Below are 24112 nucleotides of genomic sequence, written 5' to 3'. Positions count from 1 at the left end.
CCTTTTTTTTTATCACCAAAATCTACCATAAAACAGTTGAGGTGGTTCGGGCACCTAGTTAGGATGCCACCTGGGCGCCTCCCTAGGGAGGTGTTCCAGGCACGTCCAGCTGGGAAGAGACCAAGGGGTAGACCTAGGACCAGGTGGAGGGATTATATCTCTTCGCTGGCCTGGGAGCGCCTTGGGACCCCCCAGTCAGAGCTGGTTGATGTCGCCAGGGAAAAGAAAGTTTGGGGCTCTCTGCTGGAACTGCTACCCCCGCGACTCGACCACGGATAAGCGGGAGAAGATGGATGGATGGCATTTGCAAAGAAAATTCACAAGTGAAAAACAATGTATCAAACAGTCGTTTAATCATTAGACAGCAGGGCTCTTCATTAAAACATCCATTTGCCTTTCAGTTCACAAACTTGATCCGATTGCATAAAACGAGGGCAGCTGCACAGGTTTGGATGTGTGCAAAAAACAGATTTACGCCTCAATAGAAAACATGCGCACGCACACACACAAACACCTTTCACATGTCACACCAAGGAAGACAAATGGTTAATTTGACATGATTCAGAACATGTTATTGGAAAAGCAAAAAGTGACAGATGTTGTACTATAAGTGTTTAGTGATAGCTGGGGAGTTCATGACTGTATCACTGTAGCGTTAACCATCTGCTGCTAGCTGGAAAATACAGGGAAGTTCCACCACTGTGTCAAGACAGTCATTGCAATACTTTCTAATAGCTGGAAAATTATGAAAGTACTAGCATTTTGATTCTAGCAGTGAAAGCGAAAAGCAGATTTACGAGACAACCCAGTCTGATTTGAGTCTTTTGAGGGAGAAACATGAATGTGGATCAGGTTAACATGTGAAATCTTCTATTTCTCACCAAATTAGTGCTTATTTCTGAGTTGAAATACTTAAGCAGCGACTCAGAGTGAATTTCGTAAAACTTAAATAAATCAACTCTGCAGAAGTAGAGTGAAAGTTTGTCTTATCTCGATGTTGAAAGAGAAAATCCTACATCTCTTAAAGACGCACTTCCTGTTTCCTTCCTAAAAAAAAGTATTCAAACTGAATCAGTTAGCCAACTATCCAAAGTTTTAAACCCAGTATCTGGCCTGCAGTTATGAGAAGAATGTATTGTTAAGATGGTGAGGTCAACTCAGCAAGATGAGTGAATTAACTAAAGATAATTCCCAAGCATTTTAAACACAGATCTTTAAAAAGGTCCCATGTCATGCTTTTCCGGTTATCACCCGTCCCCTTGTGTGTTATGTAGCGTTTTCTGCATGTAAACGGTCTGCAGAGTCACAAACCCTCAAAGTACACCCTGTAGCGAGTAAAACTCTGACACAGAAAATACCTGTCTGTGCTGCCCCAGAACGCCTCGTTGGAGATTTTTCTTCTTTTTCCGAGAACCAAGTGACGTACCGACGATCCAAATGGACCAATCCGTGGAGCTCCTCACACACACACACTCAGCCGTATATTTTCTCAGTCGCGATACTCCGCGGAGTTTCGCCGGCACACTCACGTGTGTGTGCTCAGGCTGAGTTTCGCCGTATCTCGAGTCTCGCAGACCCCACGCAGCAACCAGGAAACGACACCAGTAACACAACTCACACTGTCCGCTCTTCGAGCCCCGCAACGTGCCACCAACCCAGAATCCACGCAGCATTCTCATCTGTTTGTCATTTTCTGGTGTCATTTTCTGGTTGCTAACAAACGCCATTGTAAAACATAACCACACATCAGAGCACACTGGGCTCATAGGGAGGGGGGGGGCAGGAGCTCCAACAAGCCGTTTAGGACAGAGAGTGAATACACATACTATACAGAGATGCTGTGAGAAACCAATGTGATTTTGGAACATTGAACAATTTAAATATATTCTAGTAGACCTCAACAATGGAATTATGATCAGTAGAAATGGCCATGACACGGGACCTTTAACACATCTGCTCCTGTCTGAGCTTATCTCTCCGCCCTGCAGTCAGAGCAACATGACATTTCACAATAAAACCTTAGAGATACATCTGAATAAATTAGGTGCAATGCTAAAGTGTTCAAATAATGCATAATACTCCATGCCTAACACATTCACACGCTCTGTGGTTGGAGCAATGGAAATAAAATTGTTTTGACACAGCTGCAGAAACACAGCTGCAGAAACACAGCTGTTCACCTGGAGCTCTAGGAAAGTTAGTTTAGACACAAGGACTCTAACACATGTACCCTCGGACACTGTCCCATGCTCTATATATAAAACACACTTTGTCATATATGTTAACCTTTAAAATGGTTGTGGCTATCTTTAATCTTCATATCATGATGCCTTATCTGCAGAGGTTTCTCCTCACTGAACATGAGGACAGTCTGTACCGAGTAAGAAGACTTTATCTGATGTGTGATTAACACATGGGTTGCCATATTTAGGGTTTTGAGTGTCTGGATTAACCCGTTATGAATGTAGTAATACATACGAATACTGTTTGTTTGTTTTAAAATGTCGATTTGTCACGTATATTCTGTATGGCTGCCTTGTTTGTGGTAATGAAATACCACACCTTGTGTGTTTCTATTATGTAATTAAAATAAAATGAGTGAACAAGTCAAAACTGTCTATATGCAAATTGTTTATGAAAAGTATCTTTGATAGGTTCCCACTCAAATAAAGGGCATTCGTAGAGCCCTTAATGCAGTTTCAAAAGGCCCATATTAAAGAAAAAAGCAATAGAACAATACAGTGAAACATAGCATGGTCAGAAATGTGCCGATGTGTCCTGTGTCAACTAGGGATTTTTTCCCAAAATCGTGCAGCCCTAGTGTTAACGCAGCTGAAACTTCATAGCATTGAGATGTTGTGTGGTTAAGCAAAATGCTGAAAATAACATTGCACTTCAAGAATAACATTTCAAAAAAGGCCCTTTCCTTTCTGAAAGGACTTTACTATTTGTGGATAAGGTTACATTCAGGTGCATATTGCCTGACTGTCTGTTCTAGCTACACTTGCCCTCTGCCTGACATCTGATTTAAAACACAAGATCTGCCTGTATCTTGTCAATAAAGACTACCGTGTGCTGCACTCTGTATAAAATGGCCTCTTACTAGTGACTCAACCTCAAAATGTTATGAGGTTAAGGAGGAGCTACTTCCTGGTCTGTGTGTCACATGATCAGCTGCTTCGTCTTCAGTTGGTCCCTGTGGAGCTAGTCGGCGGGCTTCTTGCAGTTTTCTTTGGCTAGTCTCAGTCTGGACAGGATGTGTTTCTTGGGGAATTTTAAGGTGGTGCACCCGAATTGGCTCACCCCCCCTGTGTCTCCGGGGAGTTTCTCTCGTCTCTGGACCCAGCTGCGCCAGCCGGGCTTCCAGCAGTAAACACTGTCGTAGAACCGCGACCCGTTCTCGCCCCCCAGGACGTAAATCCTGCGTTTCCACCGGGCCACACCCCCCGCCGCTATCCTTCGCGGCAACCCGGGGAAAACTACCGGACTCGGGGCACGGTCGCTCCCTCCTCCTGCCCCCCCCCGCTGTTCGGCGCTCACCATCACCCCCCCCCCGGTTACCTCCCTATCTGCCCCGGACCCTCGCCCTTCCCTGAAGAACAGAACCCGCCCCGTGGCGTCTAAAGTCTCCAGGTTAGTATAGTTTCCGTCCAGAAACTTGGTGGTGTCCCTCATGTATCCCCCGATGGCGCAGACGCCCCCTCGGACCGCGACCCCCCCCGGCGAGGCAGGTGGCCCCCGAGTCCAGAGCCACGCGAGTCCAGCAGTCTGTGAGGGTGTGATAGACGAGGACCCCTGAATGCACCACAGCCCGGTTTTGTTCCAGCGTGGTTCCACCCAGCAGGTAGAGACGTCCACGTAGAGCAGCGCAGGCGAAGGCTCTGAGAGGCAGCGGCAGGCGAGGCCCCGGGGCCCAGCGCAGCGTCGAGAGGTCCAGGGTCTCACTGGAGTCCAGTAGGGCAGAGCGGTTACTGCCACCCAACGCAAAGATGGAGTCCCCGCAGCCCACCAGGCCCAGCATGGCCCGCGGCTGCACCATGGGGGGCCGCTCCATCCAGCGGTCCAGCACAGCGTCGTACTCGTGCACGGCTGCAGACACGGAGCCCGTCCTCAGGATCCCCCCCGCCACGAAAAGCCGGTCCCCCACAGCGGTGCAGCCGGGGCTCACCAGGGACCCGAGGGCCGCCAGCTTCTCCCACTTCCCTGTCCGCGGGTCGAAGCAGTCCACGGTGAGGTCTCTGGAGGCGGCGCTCTCGTCCTCCCGAGGCGTCAAGTCCACGCAGACGATCTTCTTCTCGAACATGCCCTCCCGCGGCCTCAGCGGCCCCCCGAGGGCCTCGCCGGCAGCGGGGCCGAGCTCCTGGCAGAGTCTCCGGCTCTCCTCCTGGGACAGCAGCCCCGGACGGAGGTGGCGCAGCAGCGCCGGCATGTGGGCGTAGCGATCTAAAGGCTGGTGCTCCGCCCAGCGCCGCGCCGCGTCGTAAACCTCCGCCTCCGAGTCCACGCCCAGCCGGTCGGAGCTCAGCAGGCTGCCCAGCGTGCCGTGGTCCAGCAGCAGGAAGTCCTTCTGACGGGCGACTCGGGGGAAGTGCTGAGCCACGAGACGCAGCGTGGCGCGGAGCAGCAGCTGGTCGTGGTGAGAGCGAGCCAAAGAGTACATCCCCAGGCAGTTATCCACCGAGAGGTGCTCAAACAGGAACCTGGAGAGGTCAGAGAAGAGAAAAAAGTGGAGGAGGGGGGCGAGTTAGAGTATATGAGACTAGGGGTCTGATATCCAGAAGACAAAAGCTGGGTTGTAAAACCTAACGTCAAAGTACTTGACAGAGTGCTTATTTTTTCAATGTCACTCGACATATTCTTCCCAATTTAGGTCACTTGCAAAGCACCTGGATATTCAAGATCACCTGAAAATCATGAGATAATGGGAGAGTAGCTATCCTGTAATAATAATAATACATTTGATTTATATAGTGCTTTTCCTGGTGCTCAAAGCGCTTTACAAACAAGTAAAGAAGAAAAATAACTACTACTACTAACTACTACTGTAGGAACAGTATTGCCAATTCTCTACCGATGAACACATTTCTACCTGAATCTTGGCTGTAAACCTGATCACCTGTCACTTTTCCTACAGCAGATTTACCTGGAGCACAGGTCCTGAAGGGGCATGACCTGCAGCCGGTTGGCGGCCACAAACAGATCCTCCGCCGTGTCCAGAGAGAGCCCCGCCTCACCGGTGTAAACAAACTGGATCACCGTCTCCATGACGGACGGCGTGACCTCCTCCAGTCGGATCTCAGTGAGGCGGGACTCCACCAGAGGGCTGGTGAACATCGCCCGGAAATACGGACTCACCGCTGCCAACAGGACTCTGAGGAGCGAGAAGGATAGGAGATAACGTGTTTATATCATGAGGAGAAGGCAATGTACATTTAACAGTACCTTGTTTTTGTCTCCCTCCAGCTCACTGACAGACCAATGCGTTTGCTATCTTGTTATATGAAGAAAACTAAATAACACAATAGAAATATTAATAGACACAACTAGAAACAATACAACAACGATATGACCCTAATAGCACATATCTGTGGGAGAAAAAAAATGTTGACTTCAAGATACAAGCTATTTTTAAGTAAATATTGTTGGCCCCAGCTTTCTCACTACAGTATGTTTCAGTTTGATTTGACCATACGGAGATGTCCTTAATAAATCTGAATTAGGTTTATTGCTCGTTAACACTCTGCTGGAACTGCTACCTCCACGACCCGACCACGGATAAGCGGGAGAAGATGGATGGATGGCTCGTTAACACATACAAGGTTTTTGCTTTAGTGGTACAAACGCAAGAGGAGGAATTTAAAAATAAATGTCTTCAATCAAAATCATTAATCTCGTTTTTCTGTATCAACCTGTTTGTAGGGAAAAGCAGTCCTACCTGTGGCACATGAACTGCTTTCCCTCCACAAGAAGAGTAACATCACACAGCTGCTGAGCATCCAGGAGCTGCTTCAATCCTAGAAACAGAGCAGGACGAGATATCAGGGAAGCGGGGGGGAACAGAAGAAGTGAGATTTAAGGAGGCAGGAATAAAGACAGTTAAGGTGTTATAGCAATGCCTATAAAAATAAAACTGTGTGCAATATACCCTCATGCATTTCACGCTTATTTATCAATCTGTGAACAGAACCATCTACTTCTATAACATGGTGTCTATTATTAATAACATGCGCCTACTTTTTCATATAATACTGTATGCAAGTCTACTCTTTTGTATTAATCTGCACTTTACTCTTGCTGCTGTAACATCGTGAATTTCCCCATTGCGGGACAAATAAAATAATTATGATCGTGTTTCTGAAGACAGGTGAAACTTAATGAATTCACTACAAGGTTCATTTTCCAGAATTCTCTCTCTAGCTTCATGAGTCCTGCTCCCAAAAGATATTGAAGTGACTGTTATTTTGTATATATTGATTGTTGTGCTTTTATTTACGTCTTAATGTGTGCATATGTATAAATGTGTCTGTTGATTGTGTATATATATATATATATATATATATATAGGATATACATATTTTTATACATATTTGTATTTTTAGTATTCGGGATTGTGGGAAACGGTATTTCGATCTCTCTGTCTAAGTCATGGATGATGAGGCATTGCAAACAGCCTTATGTGAAGTGGAAGCTATAATGAATGATAGACCCATCACAACCATAACCAATGACTTGAATGATGTGGAGCCTTTAACACCTAATCATCTGCTTCTGCTCAAAACTCATCCTGTTATGCCACCTGGACTCTTCGTGAAGGAGGACCTGTACTCAACACACTGAAAGATTGACAATAAAGTTGACTTTGGCTTTGACCAGGGGTGTCCAAACTCTTTTCACCGAGGGCCACATACAGAAAAATATACGAAGGGCTGGGCCACTCGCTAGAATCGAGGTACATCGCCTCATAGGTTCAGTTATAAGTCAGCAAAATCAATCAAATGTCGGTACATGATGCTGGTGAGTGTTGGCAGCTCATCCCTCAGATTGATTACAATAGGAGAAATATGAAGGGTGTATTTCAAGCTTGATATGTAAATAAGCCATTGGGCTTTTTTCTGATCAACTTAGATATGCTAGACAATGTTTCCAACTTGAATTGACCTAATTTATTTGAAAAGTGGTCTCATTAACACGTGAATACTACTGTGTAATATATTTGTACATTAATATTTAAGAAGTACAATATAAGACAAGCACAAGTTTCATGTGTGGGCCAATTCAAAGTGGACCACAGGCCACATTTGGCCCCCAGACCGTAGTGTGGACACCCCTGATATATAGGTATATACATATCTTTATAAATATATATATTTGTATTTTTTGTATTCGGGATTGTGGGAAACGGTATTTCGATCTCTCTGTCTGTGCACACAAACTGAAAGATTGACAATACAGTTGACCTTGACTCACCGTGTGTGATGTAGTCTCCCAGCGGCGTGGTGCTGTCGTCGGGGAAGTCCTCCTCCTCCGAGTCACTGTCGGACAGAGGCTCTCCTCCCCCCCCGTCCCCGTCCTGCCACGGCTGGGGGCGCCAGGTCGCTGTGCCCCCCCGCACAGCGTTCATCTGAGCAACAACATAGAATAGAATTCTTTAAGACATTATACAAGTACAATGAGATGAGTAGAGCTACTCCCTTTTTTGTAAGGTGCCATCAAAAATACAAACAACAAGCATTCATACTTCAATATACAGATAAAGTTAAAAGTGCAGGAATATATCGGTTTAAGTAAAATAAATGTGTTTTAATGAGTATAAAAGTATATATATTGTGTCAGTGCAAGCTGGAGGTTAGTGCGATTATTGCTCTGGGGAAGAAATTGTCTTTAAGTTGCATATACAGAAACACAGAGACATTGTTTACACTATAACCTTTACGACACCTGTCTGTATGACAGGAATATGTAGTCCTATAACAGATCAGAATCACAATGTATTCGTCCCACAGAGGGGACATTTACATTTGTTACAGCAAGAGCCAAAGATAGCTTAATATCACTCAAGAAGCGCGCATAAAAATATTAAAAGATAATTAACTAGAAATAACAACGGTATGACCCTGATAGCACCTTTCTCTGTGGGAAATATTTTTTTTTTTAGTTCAAGATACAAGCTATTTTTAAGTAAATAGTGTTGGCCCCAGTTTTCTTATTGCATAACGTTTCAGTTGTATTTTACCATAAGGAGATGTCTTTAAATACCGTCCTTAAATCAATCAGAATGAGGTTTATTGCCAAGTCTGTTAACACATGCAAGGATTTTGCTTTAGTATAATGGTACACAACCACAATGGAAAAAAACAAACAAATATATTTCTAAAATATACTAAAAAGATATTTAAAAAAAATACAATTATACAAAAAGATAAGTAAAACATAGAAGAGGATTAGAGCCGGTTAAGGAACCTTAGTTTCTCTGATTAGGTCATCTCTCTAAGGAGTGAACCTTAAAGGTATGTGTGGTCAACAGTGTTTAGGGGGTGATGGTTTTGAATACTGTGTCTGAGGGGTATCTGTATATCCCATTGTCCTGTAGGGTGTGATGGTTTTGCATACAGTGTCAGAGGGGGTGTGAGCTGGCCTCCCAGAATGTTGTTGTAATGTACATCTGCTTTGATGTCCAGGCTTTTAATACGAATATTGTGTTGCTGTCCGTTTGTTACCTAACTGAGTATTCTCTCTAGACCACAGCTGATTTTAAAGCTGCTACGACAGGCCACATCAGATATTTTTTTTGGGGGGGGAAATTTGTTCTGAGATTGAAGACAGTTTCGAGGGAAATAAAGTTAAAAATGTAATTAAAAAAGTCTCAGAATTTTGGCCCTAATCCTTTTCCGTAGAATAAAATAGGTGCAGTAAATGAGAATTTAAAGCAGTCCCAAACAAGCTAGCCTAGAACAGACATGTGCAGAACATAAAAAGGAATATGCATATACATACTGGAATAACACACACAAAGCAGGCTGTTTTTGTAGCATCAGTAAACAGGTCAAATGTGGATTTTTCACAGCTCAACATTACCTTTGCTCTTCTTCTGGTTTCCACCGTGAAGCCGGATTGGGTCTCTCTCAGCAGGAATGTGTGAGGCAGTTTTGGGGGGAAGGCTGGCTGTAACTAAACCCGGTTGTGAGGGTTTAGTTAGGCGGCCTGTGAAGCAGAGTCTGCTCGGTGTTCATCCAGCAGCACCGGTGCAACAACATCTATAACAAAACTAGCTCTCAAAGGCGCATTGTGCACACCGCCTCTGGTCTTCACAAGATGTCAGTCCACCATGATATCATCCCCACACGTCCTACTTTGTTGCAAAGCAGAATATGTGTTTAAATAGTGCCGTTTTTCAGAGGCTACAAGGGTAAAATGTACCACTGACTTCAGGTTCAGTCGGCCGCACGCACACGGGATTACCGCAACGTATAAACGTCCGCTCATCTGATTGGACGACCTTTGACTCGTGACGTCAGTGAAGAGATACAATACAAATAAACAATTTCTGTTCGTTTTTTAAAAGAAAAACGAGATAAAATGTACAACTACAGGATAGAGATATGTTGTACACACTTCAAAGGTGACAGTATGGACGCAGATTTTGTTGTTGTTGTGGAGTTAATTTAATTTTTAGGGAGATGTGCCTATATAAAAAGAAATGGGCTAACTGCAAACCTCATTTTAAACATGTTTCATTCACCAAGAACTAAAACATTATAGTAGCACTGTTAAAAACAGTGTGAATACAAAGGCAATCAAAACGAATTGTGTATTTAAGAAATATTTAATAAAACGTTTTATTTTACGTGCATTTAGCTTAAAAGTTAATAGTTAGAGTTAATACAGAACATTTACATTTTTATTATATATTTTTATTTTAGGTCCACACTCCAATACAGTAGGCGGTGGTAATACACCTTCAAACAAAGAAGAAGACTTCTCGTTTACACAAGAATACAGCTCTGATTATTCCCACGCACCTTTGAACGCAACATAAACATGGCGACCTCCATCGGCATGGTCTCCAGGGTTGGAGCCACTGCTCTGACAGCGCTGAAGCCGATAACAAGGCACTGTTCCCGGCAGAGGATCAGGGTGTTTATCCGGTGCTCTCACGGAGCCCGGAGCAGTTTGTACGATCATTCCGTTAAAGGGTACAGCGACCTGCCGGAGCTGGACATGACGGAAGTGTGTGAGCAGACCGAGAAAGTCATAGCAAATGTGGAAAACAGGAAGGGAGAGCTGAAAGGAGAAGATATCAGGAAGATAGTAAGTGTTTCCTTATTGTAAGTCGCTTTGGATAAAAGCGTCAGCTAAATGCAATGTAATGTAAAAATGTAATGTTTCTGTAGTTGTTAATTAAGATGACAAATTATTTCTGGGGTTGACAGTTGGCTGGTTGGATGCTTAGTAGGTTGGATGCTTAGAAGCCAAAACATAGACTTTAATTCAGTGGTGTAAAGTAACTTAAGTACATGTACTGTAAAAACACTGTAGTTACTACACTACAGTATGTCATTTGTTGCTACTTTGTACTTTTACTCCACTACATTTATTTAGTACCTTTAGTTACTTTACACATTTTGGATTAATGATGTGAAATATAACCAAGTGTTACTTCTACTTCTACTAAAGCACAAGATCAGAGTACTTTTACCTTTCAAAATGTATACCTGCAGAGGTATAATGGGAAAATAGCTTTCTGTTGTCAAACTGAGTATAGTTTCTGCAAGGAGAGTCAAATGAAGTAAAAATAAGCAAAACAAATACATTTTTGAGTGGAGGGGGACTTTAAAATGCCCTCCCAATGTTCAAGTCAGATAAGAACATGTCATTCAAAGTATTCCTGTGACCTGACTATGCAATTCTGTAATAAATCTGTTTTCTGGTTACATTTGTAACACCTATAATAATCATATCCAGTTGGCATCACAGCAATGGTTTTTCATACCACTGCTACGCTGACGACACCCAATTAATTCTGACCCAGGTCGTCGCACGCATCTCTGCTTGTCTAGCTGACATCTCTCAGTGGATGTCTGCTCACCACCTCAAGCTCAACCTTGACAAGACTGAGCTGCTCTTCCTCCCGGGAAAAGATTGTCCCACTCTTGACCTAACAATCAACATCGGCACCTCTGTTGTTTCCCCGACTCAGACTGCAAGGAATCTGGGTGTGACCCTAGATAACAACCTGTCCTTCACTGCAAACATCGCTGCTACAACCCGTTGCTGCAGATACACGCTTTACAACATCGGGAAGATACGTCCCCAGCTGACCCAGAAAGCGACTCAGGTTCTGGTCCAGGCTCTCGTCATCTCACGCCTAGACTACTGCAACTCCCTCCTGGCTGGTCTACCTGCATGTGCCATCCGACCTCTGCAGCTCATCCAGAATGCAGCGGCTCGTCTGGTCTTCAACCTTCCTAAATGTTCCCACACCACTCCGCTCCTCCGCTCCCTTCACTGGCTTCCGGTAACTGCTAGAATCCACTTCAAGACACTGGTACTTGCTTACCATGCTGCGAATGGATCTGGCCCTTCCTACATCCAGGACATGGTTAAACCGTACACCCCAGCGCGTGCACTACGCTCTGCATCAACCAAATGACTCGCTGCACCCTCGCTGCGAAGGGGACCCAAGTTCCCATCAGCAAAAACACGTGGGTTTGCTATCCTGGCTCCAGGATGGTGGAATGAGCTCCCCATTGACATCAGGACAGCAGATAGCTTGCACACCTTCCGGCGCAAACTGAAAACTCATCTCTTTCGACTCCACTTCGAGCAATAGAACTATTAACAAAGCACTTTTATACTAATGAAGGACTGGCTTACCTAAAGCCAGTTGAGTAGCACTTGAAATGTTTTTGCTCTATGAAGCCTGATGTACTTATATGATTCTGTTTTCTTCAAGGTTGTATTTTGTTGGTCGAACGCACTTATTGTAAGTCGCTTTGGATAAAAGCGTCAGCTAAATGCAATGTAAAGACAAGCAAACAAACATAACAGCTATAATAAGCAAACAAAAGCATGGTTATGAAATGTGGAAAAATGTAACTTGGTTTCCACTGTTTTCCTGCTATTTCTAATAACTGTGTTTAAATGTGTGTATTGTGCAGGTGTGTGTGTGGCAGGAGCTGCAGGCGGTGAGGACGGAGATCTCTGGGCTGGAGCAGCAGAAGGTTCAGATCGGGGAGTCGGTCAAAGCATTAGTGGTCAGTTTTTTGATTGATTTGAACATAGAGACTTGATTTGTGGATGTGATTTCATTTTCACTTAAAGCAAATACAAGGAACTCAGATTATTGTGGTTATTTGTGGCGACCAGTGTGAACAAAACACTGATTTCACAAGGAGTCTGACCCCTGGACAGGCATTACGAATAACTATTGAATATGTTTGGAAGAATATCAATCAACCAATCAAATGTTATTTACATAGCCCAACATCACAGATTACCCATTTGTCTCAGGGTGTGTGTCCAGCATACAAAACCCTCTGTCTCCCAGGAAACATCCAAAGAAATACCACCATTACCAGGGAGAAAATGTACATTTACAACAAAGACCCAACCCAAATGCTAGAAAAGATAATCTGAGTAAAACTGCATTTATAACCGTGACATAATTCGTCTTTTCCTCACAGACCAAGAGCGACAAGAAGAGCCTCAGCAATGTAAGTTTTAGCATTTTTAACATTTAAAACTTTGTGCCCTGCTCCGTGGTAATGTGGGACCAGGTTCTGATTCTTTCTTTTTGTCTCACAGCTTCCAGAATTCAACCAGGCTCTGCAGAAAGGGAGAGAGACCCGCAAGAGACTGAACCAGCTCTACCCCAAAGAGACGGAGCTGGACCAGGAGCACTACGGACGAGCTCTGAGACTGCCCAACAGCTCACACCCCGATGTGGTGAGCACACACACACACACACACACACACACACACACACACACACACACACACACACACACACACACACACACACACACACACACACACACACACACACACACACACACACACACCTGAAATGTATCTATTTAAAGTGATCTGTCTATGTATGGTATGGCAGGGGTTCTCAAACTTTTTGTTTATGTGGACCACTATTTATTATCAAAGATTTTCGCGGACCACCTCATATGCAAACCGTAAAAATAAGTGCATATATAAACGTAGTGTTAAAACGCCGATATTTTTTTACAGTTAATTATAGACAATCAAAAGTAAATTGAAGCCTATCTGATGCTTTTGTGAGCGGTGTCTGTCTGCGTTGTGTATGTCTCTCAAAGAGCACGGCGGACGGTATTTTAATTAGGTCATCCCAAACAATGCCACTAGTGCGCACGCGCGCAGTGCACTCACAAAACGGGCACTCACAAAACGGACAGACAGGTCTACAAAAAACTACCGCTATGCTTAGTCCTACTTTAGTTACTGTGCTGCAAAAAGCAGACGGCGCTGCGCTCAACACACACACAGACTTAAAACCATGGACCCACTGGCATATAAGTAACATAAACAATGTATAGGCCTAAGCTAAGTTGCATAAAGGCTTGAGCTACAGTATTGCAACTAAGCAGACGGCGCTGCTTCTCTCTCTCTCTCTATCTCCACTTTCAAAAGCTATTTAAATCTAAAAAAAAAAAATCCCGAAGTTGTCCTGAAATTAACTTATTAAATAAACGAAACGAAAAATATAGCTCAGGGGTGGATCTAGAAAAATATTTTTGAATTTTAACTGAACAATAACTGAATTAGTTTGTTTCACTCTTAGACCAGGGGTACCAAATATATGCAGACTGCTGCAATAAGTACATTAATTAACTGTCTCATCGATGTTTGTCTGAATTAATATGATAATATTAACAATCATATTATTCCTATCAGCTGTCCATCGGGCCCCTACACACGGCGGCGTGCGTTGCCGCTTCAACGCTTCTGCCCATTCACTTTGAATGGGGTGACGTCACGATTCGCCGAACTGCATTGTGGGAGCAAAGCGTAGCTTCTCTCGCGGTGCTCGCTGCAAAAGTAGAGCAATGTTCTACTTTTGCCGCCTCGACGGAGGCGTCAGCCAATCAAATCCCGCGTATGCAAATCTGACAGTACAAGCGCTAGCCAATCAAACCGCGTGTATGTTGGGAGAGCCAGACCGCAGTTATTTCCCATATGTCAAAAAATGGAGGAGAAAATTATCGTGGTGGTAGGGAATCACCCGGTACTATATGACCAGTCCCTCTTTACATATAGGGATACAAACCGGAGGAGCCAGGCATGGGGGGAGGTGGCAGAGACAGTGGGTGAAACTGGTAGGTTTTCGCCTGTTTGGGGAGTTTATATCCAGTGTACTTCGTTTGAATGGACAGCTACAAGCATAGACAGTATATTTAGCCAGCATGGATGTAGCATGAATGCTTTGCTTTGTATGTCCGGGGCGGGACATTCATGTGATTGGTTGTTGGTCGCGTTGCTCGCGTTGACTCCCCAAGCTCAAGACACGCCCACCGCCAAGCGGCAACACACGCCTCCAAGATCCAAAGCTTTAGTGCGTTTTGATTCAATGCTGAGTACAGCCAAACTTGACAGTCTCTTCTCTGTCATTGTAGACCGCAAATACCTCGTTCCTTCCGTGTACAGTACTTGGGTCCGGATGCTTCTCGTTTTGCGCCGTCCAGTTCAAATGAAATCGCCGCCAATCATTTCGCCAATTCATTCGATATTCGCTCGCACAGACGGCTACACACGGCGGCGTGCGTTGTCGCTTGCCGGCGGGGGGGGGCTGAAACTCGACCAAGAACCAATCACATGAATCTCCCGCCCCAGACACACAAGCACGTGGTTTGATTGACTAGAGCTTGTACTGGCATAGGATTCGATTGGCTGACGCCTCCATCGAGGCGTCAAAAGTAGAACATTGCTCTACTTTTGCAGCGAGCACCGCGAGAGAAGCTACGCTTTGCTCCCACAATGCAGTTCGGCGAATCGTGACGTCACCCCATTCAAAGTGAATGGGCAGAAGCGTTGAAGCGGCAACGCACGCCGCCGTGTGTAGGGGCTCGTGTCTTGTGGTGCATTCATTTGCACTCGGACATTAGATATTTTCTCTCATAAATGTCCGATGAGCATAACAACCACTACCCCACTGCCTGATATCATTAGAAAGCTATGAATCTCCTCTTTCCAACAGTGTATACAACTCAAAATGTGTCTTCGGGTCAATTCGACTGATTTCGATAGAGCAGGTCACATATGAGGTGGTCCCCGAAAATCCTTGATAGTAAAAAGTGGATTTTATTTAGCTTTTTTCCACGGACCACCTGCAGTACACAGTTTGAGAACCACTGGGTCCTCATCACATAACTAACTTTTATATGTTGGGCAATGTGCACAATTAGCATAGGTTGCGTTAATTATCATAGGTAGATAATGGGCGTGGACAATTTTGGAGGGGTTTTGGAGGTTATCTGGGATATTGAATCAATTATAATTCAATATCCCAAATATTCAAAATAATTACTGACATGAGAGTGGCAATTTTTGTACTCTTGCTGTGCTGATTCGATGAATTTTGGGTAGATTTTAAAGTTTTAGGGGACTCAAAACTGCCATTCTTGATCCTTCAAAGGTCCGAAATAGATTCAACATCCTAAATAACCTCCATAACCACTACAAACGTGTCCAAATCGGCCATGCAATTTCTTTAGCTGTTGTCTGCATATGCTAATTAATGCAATTTATGCCAATTGTGCAAATAGCCCATTTATATGTGAGTTAGCATCCGGCAGTTTCTATGCACTGAGGACCCGTACTGTACATTTCTAACATACAACGTTGGGGTAATTTGTCTTTTCCTCTTCCAGCCGGTTGGAGACGAGAGCCAGGCGAAGGTGGTGGAGCTGGTTGGAGAGAAACCAGGTGGTTGATCAGGAGTGTCAGATCAATGATAATCATCCAAAGTGCTTTACCTGTGTGTATTTAGAAAACACCAATCCCATAATCTGCTCTCTATCTGCTGCAGAGTTTGACTTCCAGCCCAGAGGCCATGTGGAGCTGGGGGAGGAGCTGGGTCTCATCAGGCAGAGGTGAGGACCGCTCTCATATCTCCCACTTTATATTACACTTTCACCTGTGCACTACTCTTTTTGACACTTAGGTTAATATGTGTTTAATAAAACTGAGGGAAAGAGGACGTTAGTTTCGTCTGTTGAATCAGCCTGCAAGTGAAAGCAAAGAAAGTAAAAATGTGACGAGCAATTTGTATGAAAATTGTCAAAATGTTTTAATAATTTGTCTAATATTAAAGGAATGGTTTGATGGCTCTTATACACAGTCTATTACTTACAGTACACGCCGGTGAACTGGACCCCGTTTTGGAGAAACAGACTTAAGTAACGGCACAAGAGCTGAACAATGTGCTGCTGTGGACAAAGAGCAGTAAAACGTATTCAAGCTACCTAAAAAATCCATATAAAACAAATAGTATGCTATATTTGTACAGCTTTTTATCAGCCATCAGAAAGTGCTTTCCAACAGGGATCTTCTTTATCCATCCATGCTCTCTTCAAAGCCACAAGACTAACAAAAACAGTAGTTTTACCTTTCTGAACGCGGGAGTAATTGACGATATTATTTGCCTTTTATTTAAAGAATCATAGACGATAAATCGGCCTATTTTTTGACAAATGTCTTCTTCCTATAGCATGAGTATGATACTGATAATACCCACATTTAGCACTCTCCTCTCCTCCTGACTCCAGATCTGTTACAACATCCTGCAGCTGTGTCTCAGGGAGGTGTTTGAGTTCAGGTTCATGCAGACCGATCCAAACTGGGCCAACTTCTTCTACAACGCATATTTAAATGTGTCTAATACTTTAAAACATCAAAATCACACGATAACACAAACTTACTAAGTGACCAAGGAAGCAGACCAGCACCCATGTCATGTGCAATGTAATGTAATGTGTCCTCTAAGGAATAAAATACTGTTTAGGTCAATGGAGATATGTCAAATATAGAATACATTTACATTAATATAGTTTTTTTTAGGTGGTTAAAATGTGTTTCACTGCTGCCTCCATCAACAGCAGAACATTGCTTAACTTACACAGTGGTACACCCGTCTGTGTCTCCAAAATTGGTGCGAGCTGACCTCCATCTTCTGGAGTCATTCACTGATTATGGATGAGAACGTCATGCAAACCCTCTTAAAGGAAGGCTCCAGTCATTAGATAGTTAATCAAAACTTCAGTATTTAGTGAAACATTATGTTTAAACCATACCCTGAAGAAATCAGCGATATTCCGGTAAATAATGATTTTATAGCTCTTTTTGATCAAAACCTGTATATTCCGTCAGGCAGCTGCCATTTTGACCATTTTCAGTAGTCACATGATCCGAAAAACTAGGTTGTGACGTCATCTATGCGTTCACTTTGTAAACACACGACGAAAACATGGCGGAGTATTCGAGTTCGGACAGTCTATGGTTCGGACTCGTCAGCCGAGGAAGAAGTTTAGAAAAATAAAGTCCAGGCGGACTTACTTTGAATTATCACTATAGGTATTCATTCCATCCAAATACAACTGTAAAAAAAATAAAAAACATACTCTGTTATCCTCTTAGGCCCCACGGACCCGGTTCCGGGGCCGAAATCGCATCATTTGCAGGAAACAACGTCTAAGGAACCTTCATATTTAATAAACTATGAATATGTTATATCCATATAACGGGAAAAAAGCTAATTTAACTGATCTTTTTCATTTTTTTCTTCAAAAAAAACACACAATGCTAACAGTGAGCCTCTGAATTAGCCCCGAGCGAATTACTGCACCGAAAATCACTCCTAGCTCCCTTATTACTTATCCTAGCTGCACATCCAACACATCGTTTATGATCGTAAAGACACAGAATCTAACGGTGCTCACCTCAACACTGAAAGATACAAACTCGCGACGTTATCAACAAAAACGTACATCAAAACAAGTGGCGCTAGGTACTAACATGCGCTAGGCTAACATGGCTTACCTTGGTCTGGTCTAAATTGGTCTTCAATGGCATTACAACGATAAAAACGATGATGTAGTTAATCCATAGGTTAATATCCAATGGGGCTGTGTCCCCTTTGAAATGTTCTGATAATCTATAAGCAATAAAACTGCAATTCCGTCATCTGCTGTCCGCTCTGTGCTCCGTAGGGTTGCCAACCGTCCCGTATTAGCCGGGACGCCCCGTATTTGAGCCAAAAGGGGCGTGTCCCGTACGGGACTTTGTTTGTCCCGGACTCCCGTGTAAAGGGAAACATATTAATATTTTTCTGTTTGCGCGCAATGCAGTCTGGCTGCGTGCCTGTGTGTTTGTGTGCTGTATGCGAAGGGCGCTAGGACCGCGGCATCATCGTGTGTGTGTGGCATGTCAGCCTGTTCAGTCGTGTGGGAAAATGAGCGCTGCCGGTGGAGGAGGTGATAATGAAAGAGGAGAAGAGAGAGAGGATGTGGTTCTGGGCCCTGGCCCTTGTAAAAAGAAAAGACTTGTGTCTTACAACAAACAGTGGAAGAAAAACACAGTTGGGTAAAGCCCGTGAGTGGAGATCTGTCTCGGGTCTTCTGCGTGTGTGAGAGAGTCAGTCAGCTGATTGATGGGAAAATGCTGGGGAAATGGTTGGTTGAAGGATAACATTAAGTTTAATAATGATGTACCGTGCATGTTCACATCATGTATACTTTGCATTACTTAATACCATTTTTCAAATATTTAATTTTTAATATTTTGGACAAAATAGCCAATTGTACATCGAGGTGCCCAGATGTCCCGAGTGCCCACCTATCCGATTTGAACATGCTGATGTACAATGTGATGTAGTAGCCTAATGCAGGTGTAAGACCATTGTGTTTGTATTGTGTTATAGGTATGCATAGTTTTCTATGCATTTTGAGGGTTTTGACTCCCAAAAACATTTTCGAACCCTAGGGGCTGGCTCCCCCAAAAGAATTAAATAACATAACCCTAAACCGAAATAAAGTAACAAAAAAAAGTAACTAAATCCGTGCGCGAAGATTTTCGGGTTTCTGGCGGACACATGTATATGTCCCCTTTCTCCATTTCTGGAAGTTGGCAACCCTAGTGCTCCGTGCGCTCTGGGTCCTGCAATTCCTGCAATTCCTGCTTCCTTACGTAGTAAACAATAAGTAAAGTCTGCAGCGTAATGTGCTTACGCTGGCTGGCATTGGCAGTGCACTGCATCCCCATTAAGTAATGGTTGATTAATAAATCCCATTTTATGTTTCATCATACTCTCAGAGTAGTCGTCCGGAAACTTGAAATGTTCGCTGCATACATGCGCCTGTGGATCTTTCGGTTCGGGCCGAGCACATTTCGCTAGCCACTGCCTCCGAACGTACTTCCTACGCTTACCCGTTGGCAACAGATGGAACCGAGCATTCCGTGGTTTGTTCCTATCAGAATTGTGGCAATGTTTCGCGATACAATGAGGCATAGTTCTATAGAATTGTATATTTCAATAGAGTAACTAGAGTAAACAACATGAATAAAGCACATACGTCAATTTGTCCTCGACACCAAACGCATAGTTCACGTCACTTCCGGTAAAATAAGTCATGTGACTCGTCAAAATGGCGCCGCCCACAGGGTTGATGTTATTTCGGTAATTAATCAGCTTAAAATCACTGATAACGTCATCGGATTAAAAAAAAAAAAAAAGACTGGCAGAGACTGGTCTGCTTTATCGGATGATAATTATTTAAAAATGCGTGTCATGAGTGTAGAGGAAACTTCTGTGTAGCTATGCACTGGGAGTCACCGACTCAGGAAGGAGACACGGGAAGAGCAGTAGCTTTGATGTCAAACACATGATGGTTTATTTGGAGTTAACGGCCGGAGGATTCACATCACAAGTCCAAGAGTCAGAGGTTCTGACTTCACGGTAGAGTTGCCACGTCAATTCTGAAGAACTCTACCCCAGACCCGTGTATTTAGCTAGTTCAGAGAGCATCATCAACATGCTGCATAACAAGATAGAATGATAACACCTCTATCAGCTGACGCCAACAGGCAGGAACAGGGAGACAGAACACTGAGAGCACAGCAGCCAAGGTTACAGGTGCCTGTGCTCAGTCAGGACAGTTTGAACTGATACACTGGGTCAAAGTTATGGGCCTTGGAAAATATTTCCACAACAGTTTCTTCCTTTTTATCAATTTTGATAATCTAAAACCCTTAGTCTAATAATATTTAGTTCAATACTTAAATCAATGGGAATCTTCAGATTTGAGTGTGGACTTACACAACATCAATTACATCAATAACAATCACATTAAGATTGAAACATTCAATCACAATGATTGATACAGCCAATCATAATAGGAAAAATCATCTCTCATCAGTGGTTTGATCATCTTTTGTCAAAAGCATAATAATGAACACACATAAAACACAGGTGCACAATGGCTAAATATTTGTTTTTAAACTAATATATTTGATCATTTACCATTAGTTAATTTCATTCATCAAACTATAAAATCAAAACCAGCTTGCCGCTTTAAAGATTTACTTCAAGGCAATCACTAGTCAAAAGCATTTTAAAACTCAGGATCGTAAGAGATCCAGCTAAAAATTCACAGTTAGAGTATAGAATTCACACTGGGGATTTGATCAATCTGTAATCTGCAAAAGTGCAGTGTCCTCAATTTTAGGATTACTTTTACGTTTACTTAAATATGCTTTAGTCAAGAGTAAGGCACTTAGTGGAATCAATACATTCATTTTAGTCAAGTACATTGTTCAAAATCTGAAAAGGAAAAGTTAGGCAAATATTCAAAGACGTTTGTAAAAACCTGGAAAGGAAGGATTAAACATTTTTAAACCTTGAATTATTACATTTGTAAATGCTACCACTGATCTGTACCAAATTAAGTCTATCAAGTATTCCTATTAGCCATACTTACCTGAGCTACTTATGGTACTTGGAAAGGATTCTTCTGTGTTTATCTAATGTTGAGAATATCAATTTCTTTAAATTATACTTCTCTAATTTGAGGATCAAATATGCTACATAATTGTTATATGAAATATTATAAATATTTGTTTTGGGCCAAAACTGAAATGAATCCAGTACTTGAAACATCATTGTAGGTCTTTCTATGCATGGATAATACATTAAAGAGTAGTGTTGTTAAGCCTGATTGCTGGATTCAAATCCACTAGAGTGCATGTACCTATCCAGAGGGGAGCCAGAACTTGATAGAGCTTGTCGCCGCACAACCAAACGTAATCTTGTGGCGAGCTAAACCCCACATCACTGGGCCAGGCCAGTTGTATTGCTCACGGTTGCGTTGTCTCAGGCGAGCCGTCATCACGAGGTGGGAATGCTCCATGGGGTGTGTGTGTGTATTCCTTCGGTCGATTTTGTGACACGGACAGTCAGACTCCGCACACCGGTAACACAAACGAGGAACCAGAGAGCATATGGAACCGCTCAGCTGGCACTTGCCTGTGACACCTTGTGTGTAGTGTGTTTTGGTGTATGTAGTGCAAGTGTGGTGCAAGTTGGTGATTAGGACACATCACTTGTTGTCATCTACTTTTGTTGGTGACTAGGACACATCACTTGTTGTCATCTACTTTTGTTGGTGACTAGGACACATCACTTGTTGTCATCTACTTTTGTTGGTGACTAGGACCTTGCAGTGGCTGGCGTGGACCCACGTAGCTCTCTCTCTGACCCTTGGCCTTCAGAGCTGTCCTACTGTAGTTATTGGGTTAACACTTGATAGGGATGTTTTCCTGAGTGCAGACAACTCAAGGTAATGGATTAGCACATTATCATTTAAATACAAAAATATGATAGGCCCCTCAGAATTATTTGGGAGCCTTCCTGAGACATGCACATGCATAAATGTAAGGTTTGTGTTAGTCATTTAACATGCAAGAATCATAAACTCATCAGTCCAAAGCAGAGAAATGTTATTGTAATTTAAAGGTGAGCTAGTCCCTGCGGATATCACCCCTTCTCAATGATTCTAAATGTTATATTAATTCACCATTTACCGTTTGATAAAATATTAGTTTATCAGAAATATTTTCCTCTTCCATAAAACAGGTTTGAGAAATAAATGTTCCAATATAAAATCAATTACTCAATATAATTGACTCTTCCCTCCCTTTTCTTACATATGTCTCATATGAAATAATAACTTAGGAGTCTATTTAAGCATGGTGTAATCTATTACTCGAGAAGACTCAGTATCACCTGTGTGCAGCTTACAAAAAAACAAACAATTGTGAGAAACATATATTATGCAGGAACTGTATACCTTTGTTAAAAAAACAAAGCATATCTGATTTGGGAGGAAAAGCTTCATCCCCCTTAACATCTGAGTCACTACTGATGGCATAGCATAAATGATAGTGGGTGTCTGAGGGTGTTATTACTGAGAAATGTCAAACACATTCAAAACCTTACATTTGAAAACTGGTTTGCATTCCTCCACTTAAAATGACGTTATCATTGGAAACAATAAAAGCTAATTGTTTTGATGTAGAATCTATCAATTGAATTGTTAGAGCAGAACAGAATGGTCGTATTGTAGCCTGAGTACCGTGCAGCCTTCAGTTTCACCAAGTGGAAACATTGTCCATATAATGTGAATACATGTAGAACTAGACATTAAGAGGCCCCTGACATTTAGGCCTATTTTAAAAAATAGTAGGGGCTTTTAACAGCTTGCCAACCTACAGGCATCCTCTGCATAGCAGTATGAATAGCCTTAAAAAAACAACCCACTCTGCGGTAACGAGAGTCATATTTCTGAACCAAATGCCCTAAGTTAAGCCGTTAGTCCCATCTGACTGACCCAAGGGTTGGTGCTGGTGTGACCGGGAGGCTTCCAGGTGTTCAAAGCAGATGTCAAGCTTTCAGTTCATGGCTTGGTGGGGGGAGTGGCCCACGTGAGACAGTATTGTTCAGTCTGAGGAGCGGCATTGTCTCTGGAAGCAGGTAATGGTGTCCATTCTCAGACCAGACCATTAATGTCATTTCATGTAGAGCAGCATCTCTGTGACTGCACTCAGAACTGTGTCAGAACTGGGTGATTCTTAGTGAAGCCGTCCAAGGCCATAGACAGAATGGAACCATGTACCAACAAAAGGGACACAAGGTCATCAATGTCTCTCTTTACCATTGGCCTAATTGCACAACAAATTAGTGGGAAAAATGTGGAGCACTAATCCATCATCATGTGAAATGTTGAGTTAATCTAAATAATTCCTTATGGGTTGAAATCAAATTAACATTAGAACTAAAGTCAGTCAAAATTGGACTTTGCACGGATCCGAATCTAAGCAATACACCATTTCCCCAGCTCTGTAATGAAAAGGATAACAAGATTAGGTACATCACAGGAGTGTTCCACACCCAAACATGCACACTTATCTTATTCTAGTAGAGATTAGAGGACAAGGTCTAATGTTGTGAACAAAATGATCAAGTCAAAGTTATTTTGTTTATTATATGTTATGTACCTAATTTAATTTAATAATTAATCTTGAATTACTAATAACTTTAAAGAAGGCAACAATTTACAATTTGGATGAAGTGATTACTCATCCAAAGTGTGTGTGTGTGTGTGTGTGTGTGTGTGTGTGTGTGTGTGTGTGTGTGCCCAAGGTTTAAAACATTTGGGACAGCACAGCATTGAGAATGTTATGAGAACCAATCTGTTGTTTATACTAAACTCGAAGGAAGCTAGACTGGAACATTTTAAATAAATCAAAACACTTGCACATTAATTAAATACATTTCACATTTAGCTCGAGCTGGATTCAATACTTTTCTTTATGGTATTTAAAATTGGGCTCGAGTAGAACCCCTGGATTTGGCTTGCAACACAAAGTGATACTGATCTCTGTAGGACTTGGAAGTGTCATGATTCAAAGTGCCTGTGGAAAAGAGGCTCTTGGAAAACAACACCTATTTTGTAACTGTAATTACTTATTTTAAAGAAATTGCAACATTATACTTTTAAAGAATTGCTCAATTAATTTAACACATTTATTATGC

The 24112-nt window shown here is 42.7% G+C and overlaps 2 protein-coding genes across 3 annotated transcripts in view; one reads left to right on the top strand and one right to left on the bottom strand.

Annotated features, from left to right (window-relative positions):
• Positions 1 to 333: 333 nt before the first annotated feature.
• si:dkey-260j18.2 (uncharacterized protein LOC325231 homolog) lies at positions 334 to 9475 on the bottom strand. Its single transcript, XM_034200209.1, is given in 6 exon segments — positions 334 to 3720; positions 3722 to 4700; positions 5144 to 5371; positions 5936 to 6014; positions 7468 to 7621; positions 9076 to 9475. Coding segments are annotated over 5 exon segments (1956 nt in total). The 5' UTR covers positions 9076 to 9475; the 3' UTR covers positions 334 to 3204.
• Positions 9476 to 9870: 395 nt separating this feature from the next.
• The window catches only part of sars2 (seryl-tRNA synthetase 2, mitochondrial), a 30957-nt gene continuing 16715 nt past the window's right edge, over positions 9871 to 24112 (top strand). For both annotated transcript variants that reach the window (XM_034200211.1, XM_034200210.1), the window contains exons 1-6: positions 9871 to 10308; positions 12159 to 12254; positions 12684 to 12713; positions 12805 to 12945; positions 15897 to 15951; positions 16055 to 16118. In XM_034200211.1, coding sequence (XP_034056102.1) covers positions 10039 to 10308; positions 12159 to 12254; positions 12684 to 12713; positions 12805 to 12945; positions 15897 to 15951; positions 16055 to 16118 — 656 coding nt within the window. In that variant the 5' untranslated portion in view covers positions 9871 to 10038. The remainder of the gene's footprint in view (positions 10309 to 12158; positions 12255 to 12683; positions 12714 to 12804; positions 12946 to 15896; positions 15952 to 16054; positions 16119 to 24112) is intronic.

Source organism: Gymnodraco acuticeps, unplaced genomic scaffold, assembly GCF_902827175.1.
Source record: "Gymnodraco acuticeps unplaced genomic scaffold, fGymAcu1.1, whole genome shotgun sequence".
Lineage (NCBI taxonomy): Eukaryota > Metazoa > Chordata > Actinopteri > Perciformes > Bathydraconidae > Gymnodraco > Gymnodraco acuticeps.
Note: the sequence above shows the minus strand (reverse complement) of the source record. Positions and strands in the feature narration are given on the sequence as shown.